This window comes from Saccostrea echinata, unplaced genomic scaffold, assembly GCF_033153115.1.
Source record: "Saccostrea echinata isolate AGI-Se365-2 ecotype Australia unplaced genomic scaffold, CSIRO_AGI_Sech_v1 ptg000002l, whole genome shotgun sequence".
Taxonomy (NCBI): Eukaryota; Metazoa; Mollusca; class Bivalvia; order Ostreida; family Ostreidae; genus Saccostrea; species Saccostrea echinata.
This window is the reverse complement of record NW_026889751.1, coordinates 3,360,819-3,374,846: the sequence shown is the minus strand read 5'-3', so window position 1 is coordinate 3,374,846 and position 14,028 is coordinate 3,360,819. Positions and strand designations below refer to the sequence as shown.

The window sequence follows — 14,028 nt, the reverse complement described above, 5'->3', positions numbered from 1 at the left end:
TATTGAGAGAAAAGGTGGAAAACAGACTGAATCAAGAAGGGATGTCCCATTTACTAGGTCGAGGGAGTTTGTTTATGATTGGAGAAGTTCACTTATGGGATAAATAGTAAGAATAATCAGCAAATTGCTTTAGTGTTGCCTGCCCATATACAATGTGTTCTTTTAAGAATGAGATAAAATTTACTGTTAATAAAAAATCTGAAGCTTAAGAATCAGGTTAAAAGAATAAACGTTATTTATTTCCATAGAAGTTACCACACCCATTCAATAGAACAATCCAAGAAAAAGGCGCGAAGATAATTTACATGTGACATTTGGCGCGAAATGATTGTGGAAGGCAAATGGACTAATCCAGTAGTTTAGAAACGCAGAAAAAATGTTACACGGACATGCCCGTACAAAAAATCGCAAAGAATAAATATGTGCATGCAAAAAATTTGAAGGAATTAAACACATTATTATTTTGCATCAGTAATATGATTCTTTCTTCTGCAAACTGTATTTGTTTAAATGCAGGTAACAAAATCCAGTGTAAATCAGCTTCCAGAAAATCTAGTTCATTAAGAATGATCGCTTAGTTCCGGATCTTGGAAAAATTAATCCTTGTACTGCCTGACGCACGTGGCGTCAGGCAATATTGCAAATCCTTTTATCATCATAAATATTTGACGCATTTTCAACATTGTTCAAGTTACGACCCCAACAATAGGAAATAGCAAACATCAGGAGCCAAAAGTTAACTTTGCACATAAATACACCCTTTTTAGCCTTTCTCGGGTCAGCATAAAACATCATCACTAAACTTTTAGATGTAATAAATTTTATCTGTTTATAACAAGTCTGCAAGATATATACAATGCAATGATCACGTTCAAACCTGTATAATTGCAATATGCGATTATACACCTAAATCCAGCATACATGTATATGTAGTATCATACATGTTCATTCATTCTAGTGAGATGGGTTCAGTTAGTTTCCAAAAATAAATGAAAAGATTAACAATCGAACTCCACTTGTCCATGCAAAACAGCACCCATTGAAATGTGAAGTTTAGTATGAGCTATAAAAGGGATTCAGTTAAATGCTACAAATCAAAGTGGTCAATGGAATACCCGATATTATCTACGTTCCAAGTGTAAACAATGCATTTTGGTGCCAAAAAATCATGATAAAAGACACAGCATCTCTATTACGACGATACCCAGACAGTGGTCTTCATTATAAAGCATTCTACAGTTTTTTAGCACTATCCAGAATTAATATTCAAAAGACATTTTATCTGCAGTTTTCCACAATTCCGATCATCATTCCATGACCGAAGTACACTGTTCTAATGAGTTGTCTCTCCACTCTCCGGGATACCAGCGCGGTCTACAACATATAAATAGATATCTAAGCGCTGTTGGAAATTAATCTAGTTGAAAAAAATTCTCAGTATATTTTTAAATAGTTTAACAGAAATAAGTTTAAAGATAACAATTCAGGCAGCTCTAAACACTGCACACTAAAGAGTTCTACTTGTAGGGTAGTTTTATGCAGTTAGAGTGATCTGCCCTTAGAAGTAAGATAGAAAAATGGCTATTTACAGTTTATAATAGATTAAAATATTCTTAGCATCATATTAGAACAAGAATAAAAAAAAATGAATTCATTATTTCCATTAATTTTCTCAATGTAAGTAAACAACAGTGATTTCTGTTCACGAATAGTCCATTATATTTGAACATTTTTTTCCTGTGGAAATAAGACAGGTACCCTATGTTGAAAATAAGGTAAATAGTCTTAATATGCACATCTTTATATTTTTATTTTTCTCCAAGTCCAAACAAAAAAAAAGACAAAACAAAAACACTTTTTCTTAGTGTTCAGAGCGTCCTTAACGAACCTCGACTTAATTCCTGTGAATTCATGCTAACGTAGGCGCTATCCGATACTTGGCAGACAAATGGTTCGCCGTTTTTCCCTGACAAAAGCATAATATTATATATTAAATATATATAATGGAATTTTATTTTTGTGATTTAATCCTTTTGTTTAATTAGCAACGAAATTAATATATGCGCACTTAAAAAAATACTTACGCCCTCTGCTGCTGATAGCCCGAAGTATGTTGGAACCATCTGCTAAAAACGCAATGTTTTCAATTAATCTCAATTTCAAGATATAACAATAAAGAAGACTGATAAATTAAAAAAAAAAAAACACGAAAACCATTATTCCCTGAACTTTGTCCCACACTATACCGAAGCATTTTTTTTTCAAATCAAGTAATACTGAAGCTACCATGAATGTGTGCGCATGCGTATTCCTCTGTGAATCCGTGTTCATTGCAGAATCTCTCTGTTTTCTTCAGTTCTTTAATTAGTCTTTCTGATTCCTCTGTATATGTTTCTGCACATTTTTTACATAATCTAAATTCTTTCTTATCTACAGAATTCTGAATTCTGGCATTGGTTTCTCGTACATCTTCCTTTAGTTTTAGAATTTCTTTATACTTTTGACTTAGGTCATAGTTCGCCATACTTGACCTAGAAAAGACATATAAATTCGTTAAAGCAAGTATAAGATAAAACTTGCAATTGTTGCAAAGAATTATTAATATTCAATATAAGAATTTATCATTTTATTAGCAATTCTACTACTTGATCTTTTCATGTTCAATCGCTTTACACAGACATATGTCGCAAAGTCCTAGATCTTGATACTTTATAACCATTTTGAAACAAACATTTTTTTCAAGGACAACATGTGTTTCCTATAAAAGGTCATATAAATCTATCATCAGGTAAAGTATGACGGAATATCAGCACAGCATTTGAAACAAAGTGGTACCCGAAAAGTCTATAGGTACTGAGTTGTCCAGTATACATGTATTTCATTAATACGTTAAATGTTTTCGAATTGAAGTCTTGATTGTGATAATTTAAAGCTTCAGTATGTTGTTGTCCATGACCTTTGTGTCAACATAACTCTCATGTCAAGGTCTTTAGACAGTGATATTTCAAGCGTAATGGTAAATAACTGGTACTAGTACATATGAAAGTGTTGTGTGTCCATGACCTAAAGGCATGACCTTGACCTACGGTTATATTGTGAAGGTCAGAGGGCAAGAAGATGTTAGTGTTGAAATCACGTTACAAATATTGTCAATACGAGGGTTGTCCCAGAAATACGCGAACATTTTCAATATCTTTTGTTTCACTAACACTATAAAGTTAAAAATTGGCATACATCATAATCAACATTTTTTGAATAATGCCTAAAAATTTCAATGAAATATCTCCATAAATAAAATTTTTCTCTCAGGTAAACGAATCCTACAAATCAGTTGTCGGCGCAACACTGATGACGTCAAAACGTAAATCGTGGCGTTTGTGAAGTTCTGGAAATGTGCATCTGATAAAATTCGTTTAAGCATAAATTCGGCACTGTATTTATTTTTTTTATTTACCAAGTTATACATCTCAAATACTAGTGTTACCAAAAGATTGCGGAATTAATTCTTTTCATAGACAATTTCTATAGTTTTTTTTTGTTTTTTGTTTTGTTTGATATATAGTTTTTATAGTTTTCTTTTTTTTTCTTTTTTTAATAGTTTTATAGGCTACCGAACCAAGAAGAACAAAGAATGGCTAACACCTGGTACGTGGGGAAAAAATAGGTGAAAGAAAGAACATAAAGCAGAAAATCATCGGTACCAAGTCTGCAAGATTATAAGAACAACTACAAGCTTCCTATAAAGAAAAGGATAAAGATGTCAAGCGAAGTGCTAGGAGGGATAGACGAATGTATGTTGACAGTCTGGCACAAGAAGCTGAACGAGCAGCTTCACATGGAGAAATGAGCACCGTTTTCAAAATAACGAAAAAACTATGTGGTCGCACTACAGCCCGATCTGCTCTTTTGAAAGATAAAGATGGTCACACACTGGCAACAGAACATGAACAAGCCAACCGTTGGGTACAATATTTCCAGGAGATACTAAATTGCCCAGAACCCGATGAACCAGCAAGTCCAGACCCCGCAGTTGAAGACTTAGAAATAAACTTAGAACCACCGACCCTGGAAGAAGTCCAAAACTGTATTAAATCATTAAAGAATGGTAAATCCCCAGGTAATGACTGCATACATGCTGAAATGCTGAAAACGGATATTACAACATCATCAAAAACGCTATTAGACCTATTCGTACACATCTGGGAAAATGAAACAATACCACATGACTGGAGTAAAGGACTCATTGTAAACCCTCCAAAGAAGAGAGATCTCCAAATTTGTGACAACTGGAGAGGCATAACACTGCTCTCAGTCCCCAGCAAGGTGTTCTGTAAAATACTGCTGTACAGAATAGACAAAGTGATTGAAAAGAAACTGAGAGAGGAACAAGCTGGTTTTAGAAGAGGAAGAGGGTGTATAGACCAAATGTTTACCATTCGTAACATTATAGAACAGTGTATAGAATGGCAAATGCCACTGTGCATCAACTTTATTGATTTTAAGAAAGCTTTCGACAGTGTGCAAAGAGAAACACTCTGGAAAATTGTAAGATCTTATGGAATATTAGAAAAGATCTGCAATATCATGAAAACATTTTACTCAAACTTCGAATGTAGTGTCATCCTGGAAAATGGAATATCGGACTCATTTAGTGTAAAATCTGGAGTAAGGCAAGGATGCATATTATCACCAATTCTCTTCCTTATGGTCATTGATTGGATGCAAAGAAACACCACAGATGACAAAAAGAGGGGTATTTAATGGACAATGTTCAGTCACCTAGAAGACCTGGACTTTGCAGACGATCTGGCAGAAGTATCAGGAAACATCACCCACTTACAAGAAAAGACTGATAAATTAAACTCCTTTCTCAAACAAACTGGGCTTAACATCAATGCCAAGAAGACCAAGGTAATGACAATCAATGCACCAGTAGAACCTGTCACATTAAATGGAGAGCCACTAGAGGAAGTTGAGGACTTTACCTACCTTGGCAGCATCCTAAGTAAGGACAACGGTACTGGAAAGACATAAAATCACGGCTCAATAAAACACGAACAGCATTTGCCAAACCTCAGCCCATCTGGAAGTCAAACAACTACAGTCTGAGAACCAAACTCCAACTTTATAACAGCAATGTTAAATCAGTTCTCCTGTATGGGTCTGAATGCTGGCGTGTTGTTGAAAGCGACATGAGAAAAATATAGGTATTCCACAACAACTGTCTCCGAAAAATCCACCGTATCTTCTGGCCGAACAAGATCTCTAACAGAGATCTGCACAAGAAAAGCAAAAGCAGGAACATAACAACTGAAATCAAGCAAAGAAGATTGAGATTGCTGGGACATGTGATGAGAATGCCCCAGAGTAGAATACCTAAAACAGCCCTACATTGGACACCATCTGGAAAGAGGAAAGGAGGTAGACCACGAACAACGTGGAGAAGAACTATAACATCAGAGCTAGAGGAAATGGGCTACTCGTGGGGACAGGCACAGTACGTGGCAAAGGCTAGAGGAAGATGGAGACAGCTTGTTGAAGCCTTATGTCCCATAGGGGGCGAAGAGGATAAGTAAGTAAAGTATAGACAATTTCTCAATCCCGGTAATAAACCTTCGCATTGTTTAACGGCGGCCTTCACTTAGGCCTATGACGTCCAGCTCCTGACTTTTAGTCTGTCTTCATTTTGTTGGTCTACAAAACGCCTTTTCTATCGGATATCGTCAAGCCATCCTCAAACCTCTTCAACTAGGGATAAACCTTATATTTCTGTTTTCCATCGTTAACATCTTTTTTACTGTATGGATAGGAGTCATATTCTGCTCAACACAGTACTGCTTAATAATTTGGTGCTCCACATTATCGCAAAACGTCACCATTTTTGACAATATCTAATTAAAAGTGTTTTGGCATATAAAGTCATATATTTGTCATTCATGATGTAAAATTAATGAATTTTTATACACGAGTACACCAGGTCAAAGAGTATTTATGGAGGTAAATTTTGTGACATTATATTTCCGTATAGCCTGGTAATAAAGAAAACTTCATTGACAATGCTACTTGTAAAAGTAAAAAAAAATTGCTGTGCGCCGACCACCGATATTTAACACCCTTTAAATGCTGTTTTTATATACTTATGAAGTCACAAGCCTAAAATATTTTGTCAAAATACCGATAAGAACATACATGCATGATATATATATATATATATATGTATATAATAATTTAATCGATGTAATAAATCATGTTCATGTAGTTTACAACAAATCATCACTTTTGACAATTGTTCTTACCTTTTACGCTGACAAAATATTGTTGAGGAAGGAAAATTTTACATGTCACGAGATATTACAATTACGTATATTTATATCTACCCGAGTCTTTCTTTCTTAAAACAGAAATAGGAAATAATTATCTGACACGTGTAACATGTACAGTCATCAAGAGAAATAGTTAATTTTTAAGGGCTCTTCTAGAAGTCCAAAAATGTGCTTAATGTTGTCTTTAATAATTTCATACAAGTATGTCCAAATCACTTGTAGTACACGTGTACATAAACAAAATCGGGATATCTATTTATGTTATAATCCTTTCTTGTTTGAAAGGAAGCAGGTAAACATTATGACTGTAAACAGGAAATTTAAAAGGTATCAAAATGTATAAAGACCCATGCAAAGGTTGTTTTACGCAGTATGAGGTAGATGATTTTAACCAGGGAATCATTCTTCGGGAATATATGACCCCCACCCCCATCCCCCACCCCCCACCCCCCCAAAAAAACAGATTATTAAACAAGCATTCTGAGAGTATTGCATTAGCAATACTAGTCCCCTACCGGCAAGTGTAATCTGGTTCCCAATAAGAATTGAAAATGCCATAATTCCGTCAAAAACCAATGAAGCGGGACGAAATGCAAATTTGATCTATAACTAATCAAGGTAAAGTCACATTTTAAAAATCAGCTCAATATCTAAAACCGTTTAGAAGAAAATTGTGGAAAACCCGTAATTCCGTCAAAAATCGATGAAGCGGAACGAAATGCAAACTTGATCTGTAACTCATCAAGATACACTCACATACCAAAAATCAGCTCTATATCTGCAAGCGTTTAGGAAAAAAGTGCGGAAAACCAAGTGGGACAGACTGACAGGCAGACAGAGGGACAGACAGACAGACGGACGGACGGACGGACAGCCAGACAGACAGACGGACGGACAGACTCACAGGAAACCTATAGTCCCGTCCGGTTTCACCGGTAGGGGACTAATAAAAGGTGTTTCAAAAATAAAAAAAAATGTTCTATGTGGCGCATTAAATTTCGCATTGAAATTGTTAAAATTTGTTAAAAATCTTTTACATGATACATGTAAAAGAAAGGCAAATTTTGGAAATTAGTCCTGGTAAAAGATAGGTACCAATTAAAAATGTTTGACTATTTATATAGGAAAGTAAGATCACCCCGTTATTTCAATGGCAGACAATTTTTGTCATGTTTTATTTAAAGACTGCTCCGACCTAAATCAGTATTAATTTTTTTATAACTATTCCACTACTTTAAAAAATCAAGGAAATATTAAAATCTCTGTTTTTAATCTTTTAAAATGTTTTATTTATTAGTCCCCTACCGGTGAAACCGGAGGGGACTATAGGTTTCCTCTGAGTCTGTCCGTCCGTCTGTCTGTCTGTCTGTCCGTCTGTCTGTCTGTCTGTCCCTCTGTCTGTCTGTCAGTCTGTCCCACTTGGTTTTCCGCACTTTTTTCCTAAACGCTTGCAGATATTGAGCTGATTTTTGGTATGCGAGTGTATTTTGATGATTTACAGATCAAGTTTGCATTTCGTTCCGCTTCATTGATTTTTGACGGAATTACGGTCTTTTCAATTTTTACAGGTTTTCCGCAATTTTCTTCTAAACGCTTGTAGATATTGAGCTGATTTTTGGTATGTGGCTTTACCTTGATTAGTTACAGATCAAGTTTGCATTTCGTCCCGCTTCATTAATTCTTGACGGAATTATGGCATTTTCAATTCTTAACGGGAACGGAACCAGATTACACTTGCCGGTAGGGGACTAGTATTGCTAATGCAATACTCTCAGAATGCTTGTTTATTTTTACATCGGATCATACTTAACCATCGTTATGCTGTTGTGTGACCTTAGCGAGTTATTGTTCTTTGCACGTAGGTTGAAATAATCAAATGATTAACCCAGCAGAATTTTTTCTATTTTAAACTATATACAAGCTTAACTTTTAAAAAGATAGGTGAGCTAGCGCTGTAGCTATCATAAACCACATAATTAGATATCTGAATTATTCGATTAATTTTCTGAATCGATTAAGGGGACGACCATTTGATTCTGAGGAGGGGGGGGGGGTCTGGCAAAATCGTTCGAGTCAGATTATTTATTTTCATGCCAGTCAAGGACAGATTATTTATTTTCAAGATGATCAAGGAACTCTTCACAGAAAAGTTTGACAAAAACAAAAACAAAAACAAAGTTCAAAGAGGGACCGGAGGGGGGGGGGGTTAAGTAGCAATAGTCAATGACAGATTATTTATTTTCTTGCCGGTCGTGGAAAGACAGTTATTTATTTTCAACTTTTTTGAGGACAGATTATTTATTTCCAAAATCTGCCCCCCCCCCTTCAGAATCGAATGGTCGTCCCTAATTATTAATAGGAAGACACAGTGGTACAGTGGAGGTAGTGTTGGGGGATGTGTCGTAATTCAGAATGGTGAATGTATCAGCTATCCAGTGTTTAATACAGAATATTCATCAGACTATTTATAAAAAAACATATCCGAGGTTGTTATTCCGAAATTGCCAGAAAGATCCATGAAGATAGTTAAAAAATAGCTAGTTTTTTTTAATTATAATTTTAGAAATTATAACTGATCTGTACAGTTTTGGCATTTACTGTTACCTTTTGTACATTTATTTAAGGTTAGACAACAAAACGCGAAACTTCAGATCATATGTATTTTCAGATTAAAAAACGAAATTGACATGGTACAGTTATCTACAGTAGTATTCCCAGAATGCCCTACCATGAAGTCGAGCATACGTATTCCAGTAAAAAAGACTAACGTAGTTGCTAGCGCTCGAGAGCGCTAGCAATAACAATTGGATCATTAGTCGGGCTTTTCCGTCAAAAAAGAAAAAATGAAAAATTAAAGAATAACAATTATATCAGTGCTACTGCATTGTATCAATCGCTTCTCGTGTCTTTCCGACAAACTCTGAAAGATTTCCTGGGGGGGGGGGGGGGGTTCTGAGCTTGCCGGAATCATCTAGGAAGGTAGTATACATGTACATGGTTAGCTTTAAGGAAAGCTAGGTTTTACCAGTTGATCTCTACAATCTTGGCATTATATGACCCAAATTGTCTTGTACTTTTAATCATAGGTTAGACAATAAATTAAGAAATTCAGAATTCGGATCATATCAATTTTTTATGATAAAACGAAATTATCATCGTACAGTCTGTCTTCAGTAATTTTCCCAGAATGCCCGACCGTGAAGTCGAGCATGCGTATTCCAGAAATATAGACTAACGTAGTTGCTAGCGCTCGAGAGCGCTAGCAATAAAGCTTGTTTTGTGACCATATAACAAGCATAACAGCAATTTATGGAACGCCATAGCTGCCTGAAGGTCACTTTCATATTATATGAGGTTGTATAACCTTTATATGAAGTGGTGAAGTCATTATATATAGTGGTAAAATCATTATATCCAGTGATAACTTTATTATATGCAGTAGTTTTATCATTATATACAGTGGCAACGTCATTATATGTAGTGGTTAAATAATGTAATGAAGTGATAGCACCGTTACATTATGCTGTAAAATCATTATATGCAGTGTTTACTCCATTATATACATTAATGAAATCTTTCTATGATGTGATAAGTTCAATATATACATTTATAAACATAGTTTGTGTGAGAGTGCAATCATTACACTAAATGAAACACGCTGCATGTGCAGTGCCAAGTTCATTTCATTCAGTGCGACACCTTTACATGAATTGAAAAAAATTATTATGTGCAGTACTAACATCATTATATTATGTAGTAAAATCATTATATATATTCTAAAATCATGCTATGCAGTGGTAACATCTTTATATGAGGTGGTTAATAATTATATGTCGTTGTTAATTCGTTATATGAAGTGGTCAATTCTTTATATGCTTAGTCGTTTCATGTTATGCAATGGTAACTTCTTTATCATCATCTAAACTGGTCCTCTTAAACGGTGAAAAACGCGCGGAGATCCAGTTTAAAGCAGATGTCGCTAAAATCGGCAAATATGATACATGAAATCCCTTGAAAATATATGAATTATACCAAAAACAATATACATTATATAGGTTGTTAATATTTAACATTGATTATCAAGAATGAGTTGATTTACTCATGTTTATTCTCAAATGAAGATTCCTGTACAAAAGCAAAGCATATGGGAGGGTATAGAAAACATAAAATGTAATGCCGTAAACATTGTATATATATAAAACATTGTGGTAAAAAATCATAATGAGTGAAGTAACATTATAAAAGACCAAATTGGTGATCTTGAAATATTTTTATCTTTTATTTAAAATATAACCTTCTAGTTAAATTTGAATGACTACATCGATCCACAAATGAGAAGAGTTTTTAGTTCCATCACATCAGGTTAGAAAGGCTTTACAATGCTATTTATATGTCAACTTGTACCTTTGTCTCATGGGTTATCATACTATGGTTTGTAAAAATAAACTGAGTCCATTTCTAGACGTCATATATCGATAACATGTATATTCACAAAAAAATAAGAGATTTTAATTTCTATTTCCGCAAAAAACGGATGTCAGTTGGGTTCTGTATGAAAATGGAAGTGATTACCCATGCATCGGAAAGTGTCCGATGCATGGTTAATTTGTGTCCGATGTACGGTGAAATGAACATACTAGTAAAAAAAAACAACTCTAAAAAAATATACAAACATGGAAGTGAAATTTCTTTAAAAGTTCTGTAAAATTACCAATCATTGACAAATTTCAACCAAGTCCGACTCGTTCCGTTGAAGTCTAATTAGAGAACGAAAACTCTATGAAAAACTTTGAAACTTTTATTTTCACTAAAGCCCCCACATGGGGTATGTTAGTAAAATAAGAGTTTAACAATTGAACAAATCAACATGTGAACAGTTAACATAATGAACCACAAAAAGAACTTTGATATGGACAGTACTGACGGTTGTATATAAAAAAAATCGTTTAATGTTTACATTGTAGGAAGTTCAGGCATGAAATAATTTAAGAACAGTTTTACAAAACTTAGCTAAACCTATTAGTTCATATATATCAGAAGTATTCATCAAATTATAAAAAGATACTGTGTTTGGATTTGTGTAAATATTGCTAGGTATAAATTTCTGTCTTTCATTCTTAAAAAAAGGACACTTAAATAAATAATGAAACTCATCACCAAGTTCATTGTTATTGCAGAGGTTACAGTGTCTCTCAGATCTATCAATACTATAAAATCTACCAGCTTCAATTGGCAAGTTATGACTGACACAACGAAATTTACATAAATATAATCTAAGATCATTTGGTAACATGTTTAGATAATTTTCAAAACCAAAATCACACTTGTACATTCTATAATTAAGGCATTTTGGAAAATTTAATACATTTACATTCCAGTCTTGGATAAAACTATTTCTTAAAGTATTCTTAACCAACACAACAATTTTGCATGATTTATCAACATACTGAGCATTCCACATTAGATCCAAATTACAATCATGTAAAATATTCTTAATTTCCATGAGCCATTTTGAATGGTAAAAACCTTTTGAGCTAATTGAAACAAAATTGAGTACAATGTGAAGGAAATTTTCTCATTTTTACCACACAAAATCCTTTGCCAGAAACCAGCCATTCTAGACTTTACTAATATACTAAGTGGTATTCTACCCAGCTCTCTATAAACAATACAATGAGGAGTAGTTTTTTTAACTTTCAAAATTTTCTTACAAAATTCCATATGAAAGAATTCTAAAATGCTGCAGTTTTCAAAACCCCATACTTCTACACCATACAACAATATAGGTACAACCATGGTGTCAAAAAGTTGCAGTTGCATATGAATAGGTAAATTTAATTTCCTGGATTTTCTAAGAACAATATACATAGCTTTTCTGGCTTGTTGTACCAGATGTGACTTTGCGTCATTAAAAGTACCTTTACTAGAAAAAATTATTCCAAGCTATTGAAAGTTTCTAACAATTTCTAGTCTATCACCATTATAAGTAAAATGTAAATTATCAGTGTTTATGTTAGAGCGAGAAAAAATAACAACTTTTGTTTTAAGAGAATTAACTTGCATCTTCCAAGTTTGCCAGTACAAGTACATTGCATTTAAAGAAGCTTGCAATTCAGCAGCTGACTCTGCTAAAATAACTGCATGTATCATCAGCATACAACAACAAATACAAACGTAAATAAACAGTTATCTCGTCAGTATCTAATAAGTGAGCTGCCGTGTTCATATCTACAAGACCATTATAGGCATGTGACATAAATTCAACCAAATCATTAAGGAAAATGGCAAACAGAACAGGTGATACATTTTCACCTTGACGTACACCAATATTTGAAATAAAAAAATTGGAACAAGAACTGCCTTGCCTTACACAAGACTTTGCATTACTGTATATATTTTGTATTATTTTTAACATATTTCCATCTATAGGATGTTTCAACATTTTTTTTCCATAAATAAGCCCTTCGTACAGTGTCAAATGCTTTACGATAATCAACAAAAGCACAATACAATTTTCTACCTCTATGTAAATACAAATCAATTAAACATTTAAGATTAAATATATGATCTGTTGTGCTATAGCCCTTTCTAAACCCTGCTTGTTCTTCACAGAGCATGCCAAAATTTGCAAAATCATAAAATTCTGGTTACTCCCCCTCGATGATGTAAAATATGACGTAACTTCAAGGCCATTCTCGGGTATTTTTATCGCAACATGACAATAAAAATCGGCATCAATAAAAAGTTGAAATCTTCAGCTTCAAGACAGAAACAAGTAAAAACACGGGAACACTCAGATTTAAAGAAAGTTTATTGCCTGAAGTTGTCCGAAGCAAGGTATGTGTCCGATCCATGGTTAACTTACCCTATTTATTTCAACCCCAATAATGGGAAAAAGCTGAAAGTACTTCTTGTTGAAAGTGCAACCAAATATCAAGAAGAGATATTGTTTGTAAGGAAAAGTGTACAGGCCCGCAGAACGCGGGGGGGGGGGTTTCTGAGTATAGTACAGTGTATTTTGCTATGGTAAATTTTCCTTTATATGCTTGTACCCCCCCCCCTTCCCCCTCCTTTGTTACGGTTAGGTCGAGTACTGGCAAGTTCCAGGATTTGGACTGTAATTTTCGTTTCTTTTTTTCTTCCCCCTTTTTTTTTTTTGGTTTGTCATATTTTTTGGGAAGTTGCCCCCCGCCCCTTTGTAACCGTTGCTACGGGCCTGATGTATATATAATATATACCACGTTGCGAAATTCATATTTCCATTTTTATAGGAGGTTTCAGGCTCCATAGTGGCCTTGAGTCTAAGATTTATATGAAAAATTAATGCACTAAATCTTAAAGTGACAAAATAGATTTGCTGTTGTTACGTAAGAGGCCACGGACCCCTTCCAATACTTTGAGAAATTCATGGCCACTTAGTGAAGAGCTCAACACCTATACGTAAAATTAATATATTTCTATGATAAAATAAAAATAAAACAAAAAAATTGCGAACTAAAACTTATAAAGAGGAAAAGATAATTCGTTTAACATCCAGATAACTAACTCAATGTCCCTGCACCATGGAAAAAGGGGGTCTCCATAGAAATCCTCCTCCCCTCTGTCTGTCTGTGTCTGTCTCTCTCTCTCTCTCTCTAAATATATACATATATTTATATATTTGGTTCATGATTATAGAAGAAAGTGAGAAAAAAAAACAGACGAA

At 34.2% G+C, this 14,028-nt stretch overlaps 1 protein-coding gene across 1 annotated transcript; it reads right to left on the bottom strand.

Moving 5' to 3' along the window:
- Positions 1–936: 936 nt before the first annotated feature.
- LOC133203680 (uncharacterized) lies at positions 937–2,524 on the bottom strand. Its single transcript, XM_061339452.1, has 4 exons — positions 2,287–2,524; positions 2,085–2,126; positions 1,889–1,966; positions 937–1,374 (listed from the first exon to the last, which is right to left on the bottom strand). The coding sequence occupies exons 1-4, from the start codon at positions 2,522–2,524 to the stop codon at positions 1,334–1,336; spliced, it is 399 nt and encodes a 132-aa protein (XP_061195436.1). The 3' UTR covers positions 937–1,333.
- Positions 2,525–14,028: the final 11,504 nt, after the last annotated feature.

Excerpts from the sequence above, each read along its gene's own strand:
- LOC133203680 (XM_061339452.1), bottom strand. The coding sequence starts at position 2,524 with ATGGCGAACTATGACCTAAGTCAAAAGTATAAAGAAATTCTAAAACTA. Across the intron at positions 2,127-2,286 it reads CGCATGCGCACACATTCATG|CAGATGGTTCCAACATACTT; the intron begins GTAGCTTCAGTA and ends TTGCGTTTTTAG. Across the intron at positions 1,375-1,888 it reads TTCACAGGAATTAAGTCGAG|ACCGCGCTGGTATCCCGGAG; the intron begins GTTCGTTAAGGA and ends TATATGTTGTAG.